Source organism: Hypomesus nipponensis, chromosome 18 (assembly GCF_054491055.1).
Source record: "Hypomesus nipponensis isolate SF chromosome 18, ASM5449105v1, whole genome shotgun sequence".
NCBI classification, from domain to species: Eukaryota; Metazoa; Chordata; class Actinopteri; order Osmeriformes; family Osmeridae; genus Hypomesus; species Hypomesus nipponensis.
Genome location: NC_140378.1, coordinates 10,215,001 through 10,237,378, shown reverse-complemented (window position 1 = coordinate 10,237,378; position 22,378 = coordinate 10,215,001). Strand labels below are relative to the sequence as shown.

The following is a 22,378-nucleotide window of genomic DNA, read 5'->3' as shown; positions in this document are numbered from 1 at the left end:
TTTGTACAGTGCAAATACATAGAGAGTTAAGTTATTTTATAGATTATCAACCAGAAAGACCATTCTTCAATGAGAAACTTGAGATTAACTTTTTGAATTTAGAACACAGAGACACAGAGTTTTGTGAGAAGCCTAGCCTGTCCTTGCTGAGACGGGGATAATGCTCAGTGAGCTTGCTGACTCCAGCGTGAACTGGGATTCCTCAGGTTCCAGGTCTCAGCACTCTTCCTTTCTGGGTGTTTTACTCCGAAGGTCACCGTGACAACAGCAGACAGATTCTCAGCAAGCTCTGCTCTCTCTCTGTCCTATTATAGTCAGCCCTCTTGGTCAGCCATCTATCATGTCATACTATACTTTTGTCTCTCTCTCTCTCTCTCTCTCTCTCTCTCTCTCTCTCTCTCTCTCTCTCTCTCTCTCTCTCATACAGTAAACTCTCTTGCTCCTCTCTCGTGTCTCTCTTACACTCTATAGATCTCACCTCTTTTCTCTAATGATTTTGGGATACTAGATAGGGCCTATTAAGGGAGAAAGTATTTCAACTACCTTTTATAATATGATAGGGGCGCCAGACCAAAGCCTGTAAGATGACTTGCATTTTCTCTTGCAATATGACAGTTAGTGCCCAGCCTGCAGCTGGCCGTGCTGTGCTGCTGTGCTGTGAAGGCCTTCCTTCCTCTCCTGGGTGTCTCACAGGGACTGACACGGGCTACTCTCTGCCCCAGTGTCCGTTTCCCCGCTCCCAGCCCCCTTGCCCACCTCCTGCCTGCTCATCCCAGCCCCAGCTCTCATCGCTGGGCAGTAGCAACACCCAGGCCCTGATGAGGAGATGAGGGCTACATCCCCACAGATGGATCCTCTTCCTCTGGCCTCCACACATCCATTTCCTCCACAGATATTTCGAGCTCATATACCCTCATTGAAGCACCAATTCACTAACAAGCAGTTCATTTGATTAACAACAACCCGGCCAGGCTAAAATGTAGTAGGACAACCAACTGCCTGAGGCAGCTTTGCAGCTGCTTGTGTGTGTGTGCGTGTGTGATGGATACTGTCTACGCCTGAAGGGCTTTCTCTGTCGTACCTCCTCCACATGCATTTAGCTCTTCGGTGGTAATTAATTACTTCTGTGTAAAAAAAAAGATGTGAAATATAAAACACATGTATCCAGCCTAGCTTCTATCTATCACAGCTTGTCAACATTGACTAAGTGGAATCATTAAGGTAAGGAACCCACACAGTCTTGTAGACACACACAAACACCCTCAGCTCCTCCACATGTGTTTGTGGTTGGCTGTGTTGCTTCCCAGTAAGACGTGTTTTACACTCGTAACATGCGGATGATACCCAGTGACACCGTCAGTGGGGCATTCCCAATGACAACACACAACAAAACAGTCTTTTACAGTAAGGCAACAAAAGAGGGCCACAGGATTGCGTCACTGTCACACCTTGTGACATACCTCAGTCCTACTCTCGGTTTCATGCGTGCGGCTCCAGGAGCAGTGAGAGGGAGGCTGTGCTCTTGTTCACACACATCAGAAGCTTTACATTCTCTGTCAGCTCTCTCAGCTTGCATAAGTCAACACACACTGTTGACTGACAGTGGAGCCTGTTCCATAGCATTTCCAATCACACCGAGTGGGATTCAAAGTCTGCACAATCATACTGCATGAATCCAGACTAAACTATTTATAGTAGAAGTCTAAAGAAAACGACTGAATCAATCTTAGTCGTCAGGCTTTTACTTCAAATATTACCGTAGCTTATGATTTCTTTAGAGTAAATGTTTCACATGCTCTGCAGATTGAGCCTCCTACCCTGGGCCCTCAGTGTAAACTGTAGAAGTTAAATGGTATTTTTGGGGTGAGGTGCATTCATCAGTCTGGTCCATTGGGAGTGATCCATCATGTCACCTGACTGGCTGGCTGGTGACAAATGTGCCTCTGTGTGTTTCTGGCTAGAGACAGTCCCTTCAGAGACTTCCAGAGTCGGGGACACATCCATCACCTGCTGCTCCCTGCCTGGCTGCATATGCACCAAACATAGCCTAGTACGACACCTCACACACATGCACACATGCAGATCTAGAGCTATCACTGGCACATCTGTGCCAGAGATGGTGGAGAGGATGATGGAGAAAGGGTGGCTGCATTTTGATCATGTAGAGAAAATCTGTCCTGTGTGATTGGATTTGAGTAAGTCTATGTTGAGTTGGGTGCGCATGTGTGTGTGTGTGTGTGTGTGTGTGTATTACCTTCTGTTGACGCTGGGCTGGTAAGAGCTCTTACCTGCTCTATGCCAGGTGTCCTACCCCGCAGCATCATCTCTCTCTTTTTCTCTCTGTCTCTCTCTTTTCTGTCTTCTCTCTCTCTATTCCTCGCTATCTACTCTCTCTGTGTGTCTCTCTGTGTATCTCTCTCTGTTAATCTCTACTGAGCTATGTGTAATCACAAGCCATCTGGGCACTGTAGGGAGATGAGCTTGCAGCTCATCAGAAGCCCAAACCCCACTGAGGATCTCACTACACACACACACACATGCACCCACACACACATGTACACCCACACACCCATGTGCTCACACCTTTAATAGGACCACAACACACAGAAAAGGAAAATCACAGAAATCATCTTTTAGCGACGCAAAACCCAACACCTCCACACTATTAAAAACAGGAAATCACACAATATCTTTCTCTCAAAATCCACGGCAGATAAACAGCGGCAATCTCAGTTACAGTGTGTGAGAGCCAACACAAAGCCTTCATGGTATTTATGTCATGCTTTGTATTCCCTGAAATGCCTCCAGACTCCCAGCTCTAACCAGTCCCATCCTGATCCCCAGTAGGGACCAGAGACACTCCCCTACCACACAGCCAGGCCCAGGGACAGGGGGTCCCATCCCCTGGGGTACCAGCGGAACATGGAAGGTGTAGGGATGGGTATAGAGTGGTTGAAGGGGGGAGTTGAGAGGCACATGGAGGGTGTGTGGGGGGGGGGGTGGTCTCTGGGGGTTGAGGGGCACAGAAGGGGATTTGCACGTCCCCCAACGTTAAACCGTCCCAGCCTGGGGCACTCTCCGGCTTTTCTCTCTTAGTTTTCTCTCTTTTTTAACCGCTTTTCTTTTTTTTGTTGGTTCCCTTTGCTCTTGTATACCTCCCACTCTCTTATCTACATCTCTCTCTTTCACTCTTTCCCCCCACCACCCATCCCCTGCTAGCCCTGGGGCCAGGTGAAGCAGCGTAGATCGACATCAACTTCAACACATCCTGCATAGCCTGGCCTCTGGTGCCTCTGAAGCTTCAGGTCTGATAGTTCTCTGTCAGCCAGCACAAGGCTGGATGGATTACCCAGCGCTCCAAGCTCTTTGTTATTCAGATAAGGCCCCTCCACTCCAGCAGATCTGTTTTAATATGAATAATAAATTAAAGGCCCCACCAGTGGATACAATATTAATGATCTCTTACTCTTTTAAGAGACACTTTGACTTAAACTGTGGGGAGGATGGAGGTGTGGAGATCAGAACGATCTTACCTTGGTTTTTCTGAGAGAATAGGTTAAAAGCAATTCACGTCAATTAGAGCAGGAAATGATTTTGAATGGCTTGCTGACTGGCTCCAAGGCAGACTCACAACACTCATGTCTGGGTTTAGTGCATTATCTGGAGTGGAGTTGAGTGAACACATGCCTGTTCACTTAACCACAATGCCATGCCAGTCTCCCAATCTCTAGCTAACCCTCTGGCCTTCTGTTACATGTAGAATTTCTGATCCAATTGCTCAGTAAGTATAAAGTGTATGTCAGTGATGTGCGTATTGGTGATTGTGTGCGTGTGTGTGCCTCCTATTGCTTTGTCCTTCCTCGCCCTCCCCCCCACTGAAGCCAGCTTGGATATTGTGTCTCTGGTCATGAGGTTTACACACCAAAGCTCTAGATAACTGTGTGTGAGTGTGTGTGTGTGTGTGTGTGTGCAGATGCATAGGGGTGTGCAGTCCGCAGTAGCTCATGAGCGTTAGTGTGTGGTGGGGTTTGTGGTTGGTCTCTGTGTGTGTGTGTCCCTTCTGGGCTTTTTGGAATAATCCAAGAGTTCTGCTTACATGCTATGGAATGTGAGATAGGTCTCCATGACGACGGTCCAGTGTCCTCCTTCCGGCTTCCATCCACAGGGTGCACTGAGCCCGGAGATGGCTGGACAGAGTGTGCCATGGCTTCAGCTCATTGATCGATTTAAGCTATTTAGAAATCCATGTACTTATTCATCTGCCCAGTTGTCAGAGCTCAGTATCAGGTCAGACTGTAACTAGGTTGTGTCCTCAGTGAGCAGGGAACGCAGGAACCCAGAGTTAAAAGTGTGTGTGTGAAATAGGGCTAGGCTACACAGTCTTTGAAGTTTGGGCATTTCTCAAATACAGTGTTGTTTTTCTTTTGTGCAGGAGAATGAGGTGTGTGTGTCCGTGTGTGTGTAATTGGGACATGTGCCTAGCTCTCATTTTGTGAGACAGTTGTTACCACCTTAGTACAACCACATTCTCTCTCAGCCAAAACCACACACACACATTTTATGCATAAACTATCTCTCATACACACATATGATAAGAATATTCCTTTAAATTAAAGAAACAATCTGTTTTTCCATCTGTCTTTGTGATGGCGTGACCTTTTAATGTGTCCGTCATGTAATGTGTTGGTCTGTATGTACATGCATAGTGTGTGTGTGTGTGAGTGTGTGCACGCTGACCTCCTTCAGGCAGTTGAGAGACAGATGCTATACTCTGGTCAGTGGAGCGGATGCGTGTGAAGCCTGAGATTTAGAGTGTAACAGTACTGTATACTATAGTAACCCTCCACTCTGCAGTGTGTGTGTGTGTGTGTGTGTGTGTGTGTGTACAGTTTGTTCAGAGTAAGCCCCCACATACACTGCAGTGTCATAATGATTCTTGCGTTGTTGTTTCTAGAACATGTGAGATTACATGGTCCAGCACTGAGGTTGATGAGGGTACAGTAGAGGCTGTGGTAATGGGACAGCAGGGTACATTCCTTAGCCCTGTTCCCACCATCATACTGGAGCACCACATCCAGTCCTCAGCCTGCACCGTGCAGGTTCTGGGGCTGTGCTCCTGTGAGACCTGCTAGATGGATGCCTGAGGTTCCCTGGTTGTGACTGGAGCTGCCAGGTCTGGTATCTCCAGTCTTGCAGAAGTGAAGGGGAGGTGGCTGGCTCGCAGGATGGCGAGAGATTTGAACATTCCTCTGTGCTTCACAGTCTTTACATTCCTCTCCCCAGTGTCAGGAAGCGGCACAGGGCTCAACTGGAGGACCAGTTATCCACCAGGATTCATCTGTTTAGTTTCCCAAAAAAGGCTAGATGTTTGATTCAGGCTATTTATGAACTGTTTCTCCCCCTCTTGACTCCTGAGTGTGTGTGAGCAGATGTTTCGTCCTGATTATAGCTCCTCACTGCAATGAGGAACAGCACCTGCCGTGAATGATGCAGGACATGATTTACAGTCAAAAATAAACTCCTTTACATAGTATTATTAGAAACCTACTGGTAGGTCCAGACACAGTGAAATGAATGAGATGATCTTTCTGCCCTCGTCAGCACAGAATCAGCCTACTGAGGATTTGAATGCTTCATTTCCCTCAATGTTCAAACAGGACTCCCCCTCCCCCCTTTCGTCCCTCCCTCTCGCTCTGTTCTTCTCTTGATCAACACCCAGCTTTTAGATCGCTGTTATGAAGTAGGAAAGGGGATTGCTCTGACATAGTTTCCATGGTAATCTGTTGGATTCATGGCGGACCGTCTATGCGGACATGGGTTGATGTCACCCGTTCTTTCAGAGCAGCCCCTCGCCCGGCTCACCCGTGATCGTATGTGCACACGGAGAAAGCAGGAAGCAGCTTGTGCACGTCACCCTGCTAGCTTCTGTGAGTGGTCTGTCTGAGGTCCCGCAGGATGGAGAGCTGGGGGGCAGCCACCTTGTCCATGATTCATTACACACCTATTACTGGGATATAAAGACACCAGTGTGCTCTCGCATCCTCGCGTTGCTGCCCATTATCAACACCTAAAGCCATCTCACCCAAACCTTCCCCCACTCCCAGTCACACGAGTACATGCACCAACACACTTCCCCCATCTTTCATTCACCACTCCTTTCCTCTCATTCTCTCTCCCTTTCTCTCTTCCCCCTTCTCTCTCTGTCTCTCTCTCTCTCTCTCTCTTGTGATTGCCTTCCCTCTCCCCTCCTTTCACTCTCTCCCCCCGCCCGCCCGGTCGTCATTAGTTTCCATGGTGACGGTAGGGAGGCATTATTGCCGGCTGAGAACTGCTTCTCCCCTCCTTTCAGAGTGGCAGCGGCGACGGCAGTGGAGGCATTGTTCCCTCAGCCGCTGTGAATGGCCCCGGGATCAGGACAGGCACAGCACAGGACAGGAGCACATTTTTGGGCCAGGACAGTGCGTTTGTGGAGAGGGGGAGGAGACGAGGAGGAGGAGGAGGAGGAGGGGAGGAGAGGAGGAGTGTCGAGTGTAGAGACAGCGTGGTGGAGACTTGGGCAGAGTGAGTCAGAGAGAGCCTGGAGTAGTGGACTCATGCTGTCTGACTGGAGAACTCACAGCTCAAGCATCCAGGCTGCCTCTGCGTGGCTCTGAGGACACAGCGCGAGGCTAGACTGGACACAGCTCTGGGACTGGACCGTGGTGTGTTGGGAGGGTGTTTTGGGCTGAGAGAGAGAAAACACTGAGGGCAGATGGCAGACTGGGCTTAACTGGTGAGTTCTACTGATGCTTCAGAGCTGCTTGTGTCTCTGTGTTTGTGTTGGAAAGAGAAAGATTTAGAAAGTGTTGTTTGCGCATGTGGTTGTGAGTGGAAATGAGTGATGTGTACTCTGATATGGCTCCAAATAGCCATATCAGAATACACATGGCTCCAAATATTGACCATGTAGTTGTGAGTATATATACACATTCCCTCAGTGTTTATACACTCTTTGAAGTAAGCCAGTAATCAGTATTGTTGTTCTGTAATCTTTGTGTGTGTGTGTGTGTGTGTGTGCGGTTCTGTTTTCTCAGAACCAATAGTATCAAATGATGTGTGTGTGTGTGTTTGCGCCCCTGTACTTGAGCCTCTGTCTGGGCTGTGGATGCTGTAGAACCTGTCTGCTGAATGTGGGCTAATTCTTACTGCCTTATGAAATATAGATACTGGCCTGCATCTTTAATTGAGCAACTTACACTGGGAGATATTTTCTGCACCCTTGATTCTTGTCGTGTTATTCTAGTGAATTTTTGAGTGTATGTGTGTTTGTGTGTGCAGAATGTGTGTGTGTATTTGGCTCCGTCCTCATTTGTCTCCGTTCCATTGAATGGTTCCTGCTTGTGGATGACGACCAGAGCTTTGGTGTTCCTGCAGAGTGTTGGGGCTGAATGTTGGTGTTCCTGCAGAGTGTTGGGGCTGAGTGTTGGTGTTCTTGCAGAGTGTTGGGGCTGAGTGTTGGTGTTCCTGCAGAGTGTTGGGGCTGAGTGTTGGTGTTCCTGCAGAGTGTTGGGGCTGAGTGTTGGTGTTCCTGCAGAGTGTTGGGGCTGAGTGTTGGTGTTCCTGCAGAGTGTTGGGGCTGAGTGTTGGTGTTCCTGCAGAGTGTTGGGGCTGAGTGTTGGTGTTCCTGCAGAGTGTTGGGGCTGAGTGTGGGAATGCCTGTGTGATGGAGAAGCAAAGTCGTGGAGAGAGCAGTGAACTCTTGTGTTATCTTTGTGTTTATGGCCTGTACAAAGTCTTCTCTCTACTAGCTGTTTCATACCACATAAAACATGTTCCTGGGACTGTTGGACAACAGTAATGGCTGTGAGCCCAGTTAAAGGGCAGCACAGGGAGGAAGGAGGTCATGTTGTACCAAGGTGACACATCACCAACCCTGCTTATGATGTCATCGACTGAACATGTGACCACGAAGGCACAGATCACTTACATTACAGCCCAGGTCAGCCTATTAACAATTTATCCACAAGGAATTGCCAGCTTTGTGCCGGCATTTTGCTCTCCCTCCGAGTCTCCTGGCACACAATAATTCAGCTGACTAGGGGGTTGTCTTCAGGAGTCAAGAAGTGTGTGTGTTTCCATGACGACCGGCAGCAGCTGTGTGAGGCTTAGTAAGAGCCAGACACTGTGTCAGGGCTCTGGTGTGGCTCTGGCCAGTGACACGTTGACCTAGGATCAATCCCATGATGCATCCCCAGGGTGTGGAGAACACATGCAGAGCCCACCACTGTAGCTTGACTTGTCACACTGCTGTCTTCCTATGGTCCACCATCCTGCCATCACTCCTGGTCAAACTGCTCCTACTTCTCCATTATAGTTTTCAGCGGCAGGGGGTTACATCCAAATTGTGAAGGCTCTCTGACAAACATGTTTCTATGCTCCCCTTTTCGTAATGGAGGGGGAGGAGCCCTGTCCAAAATGGTGAGAGCGACCTTGGAGACGAGACTGCGGTTGTGCTGGCAGAGTCGACCACACCTTACCACACTGCACCACACTATACACCCACATTCCTGTTCCAACAGTCACAGTGATTGGTCTGGCCATCCACAGCAGTAATTACCTATAGCTTGGTTTATAGTGCACTTAGGGCACCATGGGTCCTCCATCAGGACCCAACTCACTTCCTCTTGTCTTGGCTCCATGGTTTGAGAAATGAAATGTCAAGATAATGAAGAGGTTTTGTGTCTGAATTCTTAGGTTGCCATTTAAGACTCAACGTGAAGTTGGTGTGTTATTTTATGTTTGTGTGTGTTAGTGTGTCTGTGTGACTGTCTATGCATGTTTTGAGGAGGGGGAGGGGGCTCACAACCGTTGGGCTGGTGGTGTCTCAGTCGAAGCTGAGGATCCAGCTGGAAAGTGTTGTCATAGTAGCAGCCATCCTGTGTCCCTCATTGAACTTTCACTCACATTATCCAGTCTTCTGTCTGTAGGAAAGCACAAGGACCCTGTGTGTGTGAGTGTGTGTCTGTGTGTGTCTGTGTGTGTCTGTATGTGCGTTGCTATGGTCTTTTATCTATGTGTGCGTGTGTGTGCTTATGTAGGCTTGGGCAGCCAGTCAGAAAGCGTTAGGGGCTCTCGTCAGTGAAGCATGCATGTTGTGTCTTTAAGAAACAGAACTTCAGAACAGACTAGAAGAATACACCACACGCTTTCTCACCGTCTCGGCTCTAAAAGTAGCATAGCGGTGTATTAGTGTGTGTGTATTAGTGTGTGTGTATTAGTGTGTGTGTGTATTAGTGTGTGTGTGTGTGTTTGTGTTTGTGTGAGTGTGGTGTGAAAGAGAAACCCAAAGGTTCTCGTCTGCTTTATGTTTCAGCCAGTAGGATGTTTAACAGCTCTTACCCTGCTCCTCCTTTAGGAGGCTGGCCCATTTCCCCCTCACTTCTGTCTCCTGCTGTAAAAGCCTTCCTCACTTCAAACGCTTCCAGGAGCCGCAAGGTATTACTGCTCCTGCTGGAGCGCCTGTCTGTAGTCCCCTCTCTCTCTCTCTCTCTCTCTCTCTCTCTCTCTCTCTCTCTCTCTCTCTCTCTCTCTCTCTCTCTCTCTCTCTCTCTCTCTCTCTCTCTCTCTCTCTCTCTCTCTCTCTCTCTCTCTCTCTCTCTCTCTCTCTCTCTCTCTCTCTCTCTCTGTCTCATCTCCTCTGTAGTCCCCTCTGTCTCTCTCCCATCTCCTCTTAGCTCTGGGAAGGATGAGGGATGGATTCCAGCGGCGAGTAACGGGATATTTAACGAACCTAAGGAGCCTCTCTCCCGCAGGCCGGTGTGTGTGTCTGTGGTGTGTTTCACACACACACAGTTGGGCAGAACTGGGATATGAATAGGCACTGCAGAATGATGCCCATCCCCACCAGCGGTGGGGGGCATTTGAATGTCTACTGTAAAGCTGGCAACTCTGCACAACAGTAGCACTCACACACATGGGTCTGAATGGGCTAGTAAGGAGAGTACAATGTGCTTTAGTTCGTTTTTTTTTAAACATACTCATTAGTTCTATTCTGTTTATAATGCAAGCAAGGGATTATATTTATCTTTCATTTGCTGTAAAGAGGTGATTCCTGGGTCATGTTGATATTTCTGTCTGGTTCCCATTGTCTGTTGTTGCAATAGTGGAAGAAGGAAACTGCACTGAAGTTATTATTGAAATTTGTTTCTACCATATTGACCACAGGATGACTGCAAAATGTTGTGAGACCTGACTGTGCTCTAGTTATACCACGCCATTTCAGCTTTACTCCTCTCTGAGTCTATCTTACAAACCTTTGCTTAGGGTTCCAAACGCAGCCCCCCTGTCTTCAACCCCCCTCCCCACCTACACACACACACACACCAACATACACACACACACACACGCCACCCTTAGCCCAGCCTGGCCCCCAGGTGTGAGGCTTTGGAGGTGACAGGTGTGACAGGGAGGCAAAGCTGCCACAGGTGTGACAGGCAGAACATGATACCTGGACTGTCTAGGCAGAATGACATCATTTGTTCCCAGTATTTCCATAAAAATTCAACATGGGAGTATAATGTGGTGAGCGATCATGTGTAACAGTATATGACAGCTCCTATTTAGGAAGTGGTTATTAGAATTACCCCAGCTGGGCCACTGCTTTAACTGTAATATACATTCACTGTCGGGGGGCCCAAAGAATATGATAATATCCACCCCTCTGTTCTCTTCAAGCCTGTTACAATCAGTCAAAGCCCACATGGTCGGTGGCTTATTTTAGCACATATTATCCTTGTGATAGATGGGAGTAAGTGTGTGCAGAATCAAATTAAACATTTGCGCTTGGAAACTGTCTGCATTGTGTATGCAGATTATCTGCAGTCTCACAGTTGCCCCAGCCTAAGCCCTATCCCTGCTCCAGCCCCATCCACATCCCCTACCCCAGCCTAAGCCCTGTCCCTGCTCCAGCCCCATCCACATCCCCTGCCTCAGCCTAAGCCCTGTCCCTGCTCCAGCCCCATCCACATCCCCTGCCTCAGCCTAAGCCCTATCCCTGCTCCAGCCCCATCCACATCCCCTGCCTCAGCCTAAGCCCTGTCCCTGCTCCAGCCCCATCCACATCCCCTGCCTCAGCCTAAGCCCTATCCCTGCTCCAGCCCCATCCACATCCCCTACCCCAGCCTAAGCCCTGTCCCTGCTCCAGCCCCATCCACATCCCCTGCCTCAGCCTAAGCCCTGTCCCTGCTCCAGCCCCATCCACATCCCCTGCCTCAGCCTAAGCCCTATCCCTGCTCCAGCCCTATCCACATCCCCTGCCTCAGCCTAAGCCCTATCCCTGCTCCAGCCCCATCCACATCCCCTGCCTCAGCCTAAGCCCTGTCCCTGCTCCAGCCCCATCCACATCCCCTGCCTCAGCCTAAGCCCTGTCCCTGCTCCAGCCCCATCCACATCCCCTGCCTCAGCCTAAGCCTGTCCCTGCTCCAGCCCCATCCACATCCCCTGCCTCAGCCTAAGCCCTGTCCCTGCTCCAGCCCCATCCACATCCCCTGCCTCAGCCTAAGCCCTATCCCTGCTCCAGCCCCATCCACATCCCCTGCCTCAGCCTAAGCCCTATCCCTGCTCCAGCCCCATCCACATCCCCTGCCTCAGCCTAAGCCCTATCCCTGCTCCAGCCCCATCCACATCCCCTGCCTCAGCCTAAGCCCTATCCCTGCTCCAGCCCCATCCACATCCCCTGCCCCAGCCGCTGTTCTAGTTTCAGTCCCAGCCCTAGTCCCAATACTGTAACTCTACAGGGGGAGACATTGATGCCATTAGGGAGGAAATACTATTCTTTATGACTCTGTCTACTCTACACCTGGCTTCTATAACAGACCTTGCCTTCTGTGTGTGAATGTGTGTGTGTGTGTGTGTATGTGTGTGTGTGTATATATGTTGCTTGAGCTGCAATTAACATATTACATCTACCTCAAACATCAGAAGAGACATTTAATAATGTGACAGATCAAGCTTAACCATGGATATATTTTCAGCCTTCTCTCACAATTAGTTGAGCCCAAAACAGGAGCAGTTCAGCTGAGATCCGCCATTTTGGAGACTTCCCAACGCTGACTTTGACATTTAAAGACCTGAGGACATTTGAAACAACTCTGACGTCAAACTAACAGAAAAGGGCTATGGTAATGTTGAGTGTGCACTGACCTTACTGACAGTGTGTGTATGTTGGGAAGAATCCAGTGTGTAGCAAAACACCACAGTAGCATTAGAGAACCATCAGAGAGCCCCTCCCCCTTGTTTCCAATCCACCAATCCTGTCTCAACACCCACACCTCTCCTATTACTTCTATTACTTACTCTAACCTGGCCCAAACTGGAGTGGACTGGACAGGGCGTCAGTCTAAACATGCATCTACGTAACGTGGTGCCCCACAGGGCCAGTTAGCCTGTCAACAGACTGAGGGACGCTCCCCTCTATATGCTGACACCCGTCCGGCCTGCCCTGGAACAGGGAGGACCCCCCTATCCAAACGAAACAGCCCCCATCCCTCCCTCACCACCCATCACAGAGCTATACCACATAGGTGTCTCTCTAAGTATTCTCATAGTAGAATGACCATATCAGCAGCCTTGGTACAATATATCAGAAAACAGTAGACCATGTATTACTGTGAGACATCTCCCTTACTTCTCCGTTGCGGTACCACACACACACACACACACAGACAAACACACTCGCACTCACCACATACACAGTCACATGCTGTGAAGGGGCCAGAGGTAGTGCAGTGGTTCTTTAAATGCCACTTCCTCCTGTAGATGTGTTGATGGTGTGCATGTGTATGTATTTGTACTGGGACATACCCACAATGCAACCTGTCTGTGAGACACACATGGCTTTTTAAATGCAATTGTGTGGCTGGGAGAATTGCTCTTAGGTTGACTATGAAGAGTTGTAAGTGTAGGGTTCATGTTTTATTTGGGCTCTTGGGTACACAGAGTTGGTTTAGTCAGGCTGTGTATTTGGTGTCAGTTGAATGTCATTGTGGTAGCAGAGGGAGTTCTTGAAAGGGCTGTCGAATGGTGAAGTAGGAGAGGAGCGTTGACAGTGTTAACATAGTGTTAAGGAGTTTGTGGTCTGCTATAGTTGAATGTGAAGGCATGAAGGAGCAGGCACACAGAAGAGTCTGTATATGAGCTTTTGTGTGTGGTTGTGCTTGTGTATGAAGGTTTTTAGGTGACTGTGCTTAATTTCACTTTCAGGCCATCCTTTGTAAGTGAAATCATCAATCAATCAATCACAATGTCATCTGGGTGGTCTCGTTAAATGCTTCTCTTAGTCACAGCGACTAATTGATCAGGCCAATCAATATATGATAACGTAATCAATACCTTTCCTCTTCAAGGATGCTTAGTCAGTAACAGGGGCAAATCCAACAGATCAATCCTCATTATATTCCACTGAAAGATCACAGACAGCAAATTATAGACCCTGTTCTGTTTTTAGAGAGCGACTTGTTTGTTGGGCAGTGATGACTCAGTGTTGGTCACTGGGGGAGACTGGGACAGTGGAAAGGGTGCGGTGGAACATTTTCCAACAGCTAAGCTGTAATTCCCCAGGACCTCACAGGTGCTTGTGTGTTGTCTGTGTGTGCATGCATTTGTGTGTGTGTGTGTGATGTTTGTGTTTCTCTCGCTCCCTCCCTCCATACTATCTCTCTGTGGGACCAGCTCCAACTCCAGGGTTCTGGTCCTGTGTCTGAAATGGTTGGTGGAGTTGTAACATTTAGCAGTGAAAGGCTTCATTGAGAGCTGCTTGGCAAACTCCTGTATTCTCTGGGACAGTTGGCTAGCTTTTCCACAGGCAAGTGTGTCTCCTCCTGTCTTCCTGTCTGGGCTGGGGCCTAATTGCTATTCTGAGGAGCCTGTCAAGCCCCAGGCTGGGGCACTGTGTTGTACTGTACTGTACCGCTACAGCTCTTCATGGTGCCTTACAAAAGTCCTCTTGTGACTGCCGTAGGTTATGGTGTGTCTATACTGTATGTGGAGGTGGGGGGGTCCAGGCAGTCACATGGCTGATGGCTGTTATCAAGCAATCGTCTGACTTCTGTTTGTTACATCTGAGGGTCGTTTCCATACGCGCTCCCTGTGACCCCCAGCCCTCTGTTATGACATCACTGTGTAGTTGGTCCGGTGTAACGACCTCCAGTTTTAGGCCTGTTCCTTCTCTGACCTTGTCCTCTCATGCTCACCCCATGGTAAGCACACTCAATCAGCCGGGTATTTTTAGACTGGGTCGCTGAGACAGAGTCCTCTGCATGGCCTTTGGTGTGAGAGTGCGATTAGACAGTCGAGTTTTGGGGTGTGAAAGTGAAATTTGTCGGTGTGGCAGTGTCCGTGACCTACCTGCAACATCCCCATTGCATGGTACATTTGTGTGTTGCCACAGCGATGCTCTATTTCTTGGTTTCCCCAGAGTAAAGCTATCTAGACCTTGCTCTAGCATCGCTTCTTTTAGCCTGCCCTCCAGGGAGTATGTGACTCTGATATCAACTTGTCAGGCCTTGTTTATGCCCCTAGTCCTCCTCATCAGTGACAGGGTATCATTTGGAGAAGGAAAGCAGACAGACCTAATTAAAAGTTATTTAAAATTCCACTGATCAGTCTTCATTTCTTGTTGAAAGTGGAACTTCTCTCTTTTTCTAATCTTTTACTCATTCCCCTCTGTTTTACCATATTCTCTTTCTTTGATCTCTTTTTATCACCTCTTTTCCTTGCCTCCCATCTGCGGTTGAATCGCTCACATTTTCTCATTTCACTCACTGACTTTCTTTCTCTCTCCCTCTCTCTTTAATTTTGCCCCTTCTCATCCCACAAATCCAGGGTTCCTAATCTCAGGGAGCTGGTGAAATACTCCTACTTAGTCTGTGAACCATGTTGGTTACCCTGCTGTGCCCACTGACCTGATTTAGGGCCAGAGGAAGGGAGGGAAGGGAGGGGTGAGGAAAGGAGAGGAGCGGAGGGGACGGGCCTGACAGAATGACTCACTCCTCCCTCCCCCTTCTGGAGCCTGCCTTGGAAGCCATGATACCATGAAAGCTTCAGGCAGTCCTTTCCTAGAGAACCACATGGCTGCCATCAGGGTTCCACCCAGAGAGGCTCTACCAGGAGGAATAGGAGGTGCTACACAAAGCTGGAAGGGGAGAGATGCATGCACGTGGCCTACACTTGTAATCTGGGACCAGCTGCTACAGTACATGTGATCGGATGTGCTGATGATTTGTGTGTACGCATAAGCCCTGGGGTAAACTGGCAGCATCGTCCCAATCCCTGAAGTCAGCTTCAGCACATTGAGATATCAGCTGATAGTCATTCAGGAGAGTGGGCTCTTTATGCAGGATCTTTAACAGCTGTTTTTGTCCTATTCTTGAATGTTGTCATTGGTAATAGCCCCTCACCACCATAGACAAAGTTATATAGATGCATGTTACTGAATATTTCCTGACTGTCCAGCTGAGTTGTGTTACAGAGATGTTGTAGATGTCATGGAGGATCAGCAGCCTGCTGGTGGCAGTAGTGAGCATCCTGACTGGGTTTGATCTCCGTCTCTGGTTTGAATATTTCTCTCTCTGAGGCCCAGTAGTTTCCCAGTATTCCTCTTAGTGTTTGTGTGTGTGTTTCCAGTTGTATTCACCTCTTTGAGTCTCTGAGTGTAATTCCGTGGATTTTCACGAGGGGCCACGAATGAGAGACAGATCAAGGTCAGGGTGCTTGTTACTGTTGCCCTCTCTCAGGAAGGAGAGACAGAGGAGGGGAGAAGGAGAGTAAAAAGTGGAGGGGACAGAGTTGCTGCTCTGACAACCATGGGAGGTCTGATGTGTCAGAGAGACTCCTGGGGAGATAAGAGGATACAGGATGGTACCGCAATAGCAGGTCTCTCCCTCTCCTTGTCTTCCTCCCTCTCTCTTTATCTCTCTTTCTCTGTCTTTATCCATTTCTCTTTCTCTTTTCCCCCCTGTTCTATTTCACACTGTGTCTTTATTGGTAATGCTAGGTAAAACATGCCCCTAAGTGGATGGTCTTCTGTATGTATCAGTGGGGTGTAGCTGTATACAGTGAAGATAAGATTGGATCTCAGGGTGCTGTGACCTGTCAGTGGATCTGGAGCGGCCTGGGGCTGCAGATCGATGGCCATTATAAATCAAACGGCCATTAGATGAAAGACCTGCTCTGATTCTGTCTCACTGTGTCAGGATAACTGACAGTCGAGGCCAGATCAATACTGCAAGGGGTCAGACACGAAGATGGGGGGAGTCGAGAGAGAGACGGATAGAGAGAGTGTGGAAAGGTAAAGGTAAAGACAGAGTTAATATGATATTTGATAGAGAGGGGAAAAGCAACATAGAGACCCTGGTCCTGCAAGGTAGAGGAGGGTTGTAGGGAGTGATGGAGTGAGGAGATTCTGGGGTCCTGGGAGTACTGGCTGACTGATGAGTCTGTGGCGTGTCTGAGTGATCCAGCTCCCAGAAAGCACTGGGACAGGAAGACTTTACTCAGGGGGTGATGGGTAATAAACGATTTTAAAGGGTCGCCCCAGGACTGACACTGATTGACAGCTGTGTGTGCATACGTGCGTGCATGTCTGCGAAGGAGGACAGATGAATCAAAAGATATCGAGAATGCACAGTGGGCTATATGTGTGCAGCCATGACTGCATGGTCGTGTACAAGATTGGTGGCAGGGTTGTCACAAAAATAGTCTGAGATTAGCGAGCAGTTCCCTCGTAAATTGTAGAACGGAATCAAACACAGACACATACAGTACATTCAGTACACACACACAGACACACACACATTCAGGTAGTTATGCAGTCATTCAGATTCCAGGTTTTGGTTTGGGTGTTGCTGCTTCTCTCCTGGCCTCAAGATCTAGGGTGCCAGGCTGCTAACATTTAACCCCATCATAAAAATATTCTTCAAAATAAGATATTCCCTGTTTGAAAACATACATTTTTTTGAATCTAATTGTTTTGGCCACAGTTGGGGGTGATAAGATTAACACAGCAAAATGATGCCAGGCATTTTAGTAGAGCCTGCTTTTATGAACGAATGACGAATGAGATTAGGGAAATTCATGTTTTGTCATTGCTCCCTGCAGAGGTGTAGTCTCTCTCTCTTTCATACGTACTCACTAGCACACCTCCACACACAGCTACACAGACACCTACACACACATCAGCTGGGCCTAGAGTTAGTCACGTAGAGCAGGTTTGGCAAGTGCGCAGACAGGTGCAGTTGGTGTTTACCTGACAATAGGTGCGTAAGCAGGACAGAGCTTTACAGAGTTCAGGTGTGTGTGTGTAGGGAGTGGGCTATAGGAGTTAAAACTAAATCTCTCTCTCTTCCTTTCTCAATCCTCCGGAGACGGTTGGGAGGATTATTTCTTTGTTGGGAAAGGAGTGTTGGATTTTCCTGTTTATATGTGGGCAGGACTTTCATCAACGTACAAAATACGGACCAGGTAATTAGTTTTTTTTCTTGTCGACTAATACCTTTATATTCTATTCAAATATATCTTCTGAACAGATCTACAGAGTTTTAGGTGTGTTTTAAATTGTGTGTGTGGTTTCTTAGTTCCTTTATGGGTGTGGAAATGAGGTTGTTAGCAGCTGCGTTTGTCAGGTTGTGTAGAGTTGCGACTCTCTGTAGAGTTCCTCTCTACTCTGGGTGAGTTCCTGTTAACCGTTAGCTTGTTTGATCTGTCTGGTAGCCATGCTGACAGTTTCCATAGGTTACAGGCCTCTATACCTTTCTCACTATGGTCTTTCTTTGATTGCTCTCTCAGACTGTTTGTCTTTCCCAGGAGTGACCTGAGTCAGGTCAGAAAGTTCCTTGTTGGGCTGTTCTGTCAGTTGTTAGGGGCTTAACCTTCCTGTGAGTCTGTTTTACGACTGCCCCATAACAGCCATAACGGATATATGGATGTATGGCTGGAGCCATGTTGAGTCATGTCCTGCAGAGAATCATATAGTCAATATGTTGTCTGCGAGGAAGAAAATTGATTTATCTGGCTGAATGCAGGAACTGTTACTCTATGTCTTATGGAAATCTGAATGTGAAATAGAGCCCCTGTAAACGTTTATCATTTACTCTTATCAGCATTTTACTGGTGCAACTCCGGTCCCACTAAATTTGCTGTTGGAAAATCTCTTTCTCTTACAAAGCACCATCTCTCTCTCTCTCTCTCCCCCTCTCTCTCTCTCTCTCTCTCTCTCTCTCTCTCTCTCTCTCTCTCTCTCTCTCTCTCTCTCTCTCTCTCTCTCTCTCTCTCTCTCTCTCTCTCTCTCTCTCCCTCTCTCTCTCTCTCTCTCTCTCTCTCTCTCTCTCTCTCTCTCTCTCTCTCTCTCTCTCTCTCCCTCTCTCTCTCTCTCTCTCCCTTTCTCTTTGTGGAGGAGCTGGTGAGAGTGCCTGTGGTGGTGCCTTATGGATCAGCCAGTGTAACGGGCCTCATTACTGGTAGTGGGGAGCCTGCTGTGTCTCACTAGCCTGGAGCACATCTCAACCACACCAAATTAGAGTCCGTCAGTCTCCTCTGGGGCTCCATGCAATTTCCACCGTAATCCTTTAGAGATGTGCCCCTCCTGTCCATAAGCCTGCAGGGGATAGCTGTGTGTGTGTGTCTGTGTGTGTCTGTGTGTGTGTGTCTCTGTGTGTATGTCTGTGTGTCTAGTTTACAGGGACATTATCAAAGTTGAATGCAGGGTTATCTCTTCTGTAATGGGGCACCACATCAGATAAGCACCATCCTAACACAGAGTGGAAGAGCACTGAGAACAAAGACAGCGAGATTAAAACACATACACTCACACGCACAACCTTCATCTCCATCCTTTACCCTGTGCTTACATTGTTGTGATTACACACATTGCACTTTACTTCCCTTGACTGGTTCTCTAAGATCTACTGTATACGGACTGTCAGATCTCTGACAGATCACTACTGGACTGAAAAAGGCCTAATTTTCCCATAATGCATCAGTTTGGGTCTTTTTCTAAATTGTGCATGTGGTCGACGAGTCTAGCCTCCTGAGGGAATGCACTACAGACTAAACACTAAACAATACATTTTTTCTCACAGTGGGAGGGACAACAATAAAGAGATTAGACACAGACATACTGGAGAAGGTCTCAGACACATACACAGACATTCAAACAGAGCCCTTTATTACAAACACTCAGTGTAAGAGCAGACAGGCAGACTCAGTGCAGCAGAAGCTTGTCCTCTGACCCCTGGCCTGCAGCAGAAGCTTGTCCTCTGGGCCCTGGCCTGCAGCAGAAGCTTGTCCTCTGGTCCCTGGCCTGTAGCAGAAGCTTGTCCTCTGGCCCCTGGCCTGCAGCAGAAGCTTGTCCTCTGACCCCTGGCCTGCAGCAGAAGCTTGTCCTCTGGGCCCTGGCCTGCAGCAGAAGCTTGTCCTCTGGTCCCTGGCCTGCAGCAGAAGCTTGTCCTCTGGTCCCTGGCCTGCAGCAGAAGCTTGTCCTCTGACCCCTGGCCTGCAGCAGAAGCTTGTCCTCTGGCCCCTGGCCTGCAGCAGAAGCTTGTCCTCTGGGCCCTGGCCTGCAGCAGAAGCTTGACGTCTGGCCACATGTCAGTCTCAGGATCGATCCAGGCCGCAGCGCTCCACCTCTCTGCTTCCTACGCATGCTTGTCTGATATGAACACTGAGGCTGTGGGCTGAAGGTCGTTCCTCTCCTACTGTTACACACACACTCCACTTAGGTGGGATGGGACTGCGCTAGGGTGATGCAACACTAAAATGTCAGAACTGTGTGTGTGCTAGTATGAGTATGCGTATTTATATTGTGTTTCTCTCTGTCTCTCCTCAGACCTCCCTGCCACCTCTCTGCAGTATCAGTGTGGGTCTGTTGAATTCCTGTGTTCCCCGCGACTGGGGAAGAAGGCCACTCCCCCTAGACCATGTCACGGCCGCCCTGTAGCCAAGCCCCGCCCCCAGCCCCAGACCACAACCATTTCCAAGGCACCAGCCGCACAAAAACCCCAAGGTACGGTATAGCCCTGCCCTGAAGGTACAGACACAGTGTCTAAGACACCCTATTGTCATATAGCTATAACCATCTGTCTTTTACCCATTCTTACCCATTCTGATTTCAATCCCCTTTACTGAGCTGATTATTCTCTAGACACTATATTCATGTTAGCACTATGTCTTTATGTATTTAGTACTACTGTGAGCATAAAAACTCACACACTAAAGCCCACACACATGCACATGAACGTGCACATACACGAGAGCAAGGAAGCAGATAAACCAAAAGAGTTGTGACAAACATACCTGCTTCCTGATTTCCACCAGTACTAGAGCATACTACAAACTGATGTACATCAACAAGATGCAGTTGTTTTCCATTGAGGGTGTGAGTGGACAGTTAGTGCAAAGTGTGTGTTTGGACAGTTCTGCCATATGCTTGTCAGGGTGTTTTTATCTCAGGGTGTTTTATCTCACTCTGAAACCACAGTGACTTACGCATGCTCCTCTCAGCATCCTGTTCTGCAAGCAGGAAGTGATTTGGTCGCTTTCAGCTCAGTCTTGACTCAGATCAGTCGTGCTCTGCTGCAGTCTTCAGGGATCTGCTTTTGGCCTGTAACCTTCTGTGGTTGTTTTTGTTACGGGAGTTTGGTAGAGGAGGCAGAGGCAGCACACTCAGGCTCAGGAATGGAGCCTTTCTCCATTGGATCTCTCCGGATTACTTGACGAAGAACTCATTCCTCGGTTACACCGGTGACTTGATCTCGTATCTCTCTCTCATCTCTCCCTTCCTCCATTCCTCTCCCTTTCTGCTCATGCACCTTCAGTTCCCCCTAAGCCCCCCCACCTGCTAGCCCTCGGACAAGACAAGAAGCCCAAAAGGATTCCCCCGGCCCCCTCCAGACCACTGCCGGCACCCCCACCTCCGCCCAAACCCAAGCCGAGCCAGAGCCCCCCGGTTCTGGTCATACAGAAAGAGGCCCAGAACGTGGGGCTGCTCATCGAAAGGTTTGAGAACTCCAGGTACTGTATGGCAGAGGATTCCTCTTGTGCTCTCGCTTAGTTAGTTAATCAGCTTCATGTTTTGTTCCCGCAAGTTGTGTGTGTATGTAGGGGTATGTGTATGTGTGGCGGGATACTGTTTGAGAAGTGAAGTTATGACAGGTGCTTATGCTTCACTAAGTCATTATGTTTTAGTTTCTAGAAGTTTGTCAGAAGTACCAGATGCTGTCTGAGTGTGTTGCTCTAAAGTTTAGAGCAACACACACTAGAGTCTAAACAAACTCATCTCTTACACTTCCTAGTTCCCTTTGTGTGAATGTGTGGCTGGATAGTCCTCTTGTTAGCACACTATATTCGTGTATTGTATCTTATCCATTCTACTATACCAGTAGCTCTACATTATATTAATAGCAGACCACAAAGCATGTCAGTGATACAGGGCATCATACAATGTTTCAGACAGTGTGTCTGTGTTTTCTTAGGGTTCCCATCATAGGTGTCCCTGTGAGGAACCAGCTTCACCTGTGTCTGAGCATGGACGCCACTCCTGAGGCCACACCCCCCTCCGGCCCTGACCCCTCCACTCACGGCCCCTCAGAGCCAGCAGGAGCAAAAGACCCTGGGGAACGGTCACCTGCTGACAAAGTGGCACTGAGCTCCTCAAAGCAGACTGATGAGGTCACAGAGGTGACGGAACTCTCGCGCTTGGCCTCGTTACGCATTGACGGCCCTGACGACGGTGCCCTTGACCACTGTACTGAGGGTAACATCCACAACCACGCTGTCGGTAGCCATGGCAACGCGGAGCAGGAGGATGGCTCTTCCTATGCTTCCTATGAGCTCCAGGACAATCAGGACTTGCATTCCACTGAGCAGAATGGGAAGATTCCTAACCGGGACAGCGGCATCGACAGCCCGTCATGCACCGTCGAGGGGGAAGTGTTTCCCAACGAGGACGCCATTGATGAGGAGGATCGCTATGACAGCGTCACAGAAACCGAGAGCGTGTCCTGCGTCACACTGGGCAACAAGCGTGACTCGACGCAGGACGAGGACAGTGACCTGGATGAGGGGAGCAGTGGAGAGCCAGATGGAGGGGACAAGGCAGACACACTCACAGAGGCCAGCAAGGTGAGCAGCCCACCGTCACATCTCTCCCCCCCCCCCCCCCCCCACTCTCGTCTCATCAACTGCTCTTCACCCCAAACCATTCTCTAAAACAGATTTTTAACAAGCTGCAGCTTCAGACAGATTTGATCAGGTTTAAACAGGAATGTATCTATTTTGATCAAAGTCTGGAGCTAATGTTCAGAAAGTACACATCTAAATTCACACCAATTGACGGTTTCAGTCTGAG

The 22,378-nt window shown here is 48.7% G+C and overlaps 1 protein-coding gene across 1 annotated transcript in view; it reads left to right on the top strand.

The window, feature by feature from the left end:
* fgd (faciogenital dysplasia) overlaps positions 1-22,378 on the top strand; it is a 41,769-nt gene that overhangs the window by 5,641 nt on the left and 13,750 nt on the right. The window contains exons 2-4 of the mRNA XM_084681078.1: positions 19,859-20,035; positions 20,847-21,042; positions 21,504-22,152. Of these exons, the coding sequence (XP_084537204.1) occupies positions 19,859-20,035; positions 20,847-21,042; positions 21,504-22,152 (1,022 nt within the window). The remainder of the gene's footprint in view (positions 1-19,858; positions 20,036-20,846; positions 21,043-21,503; positions 22,153-22,378) is intronic.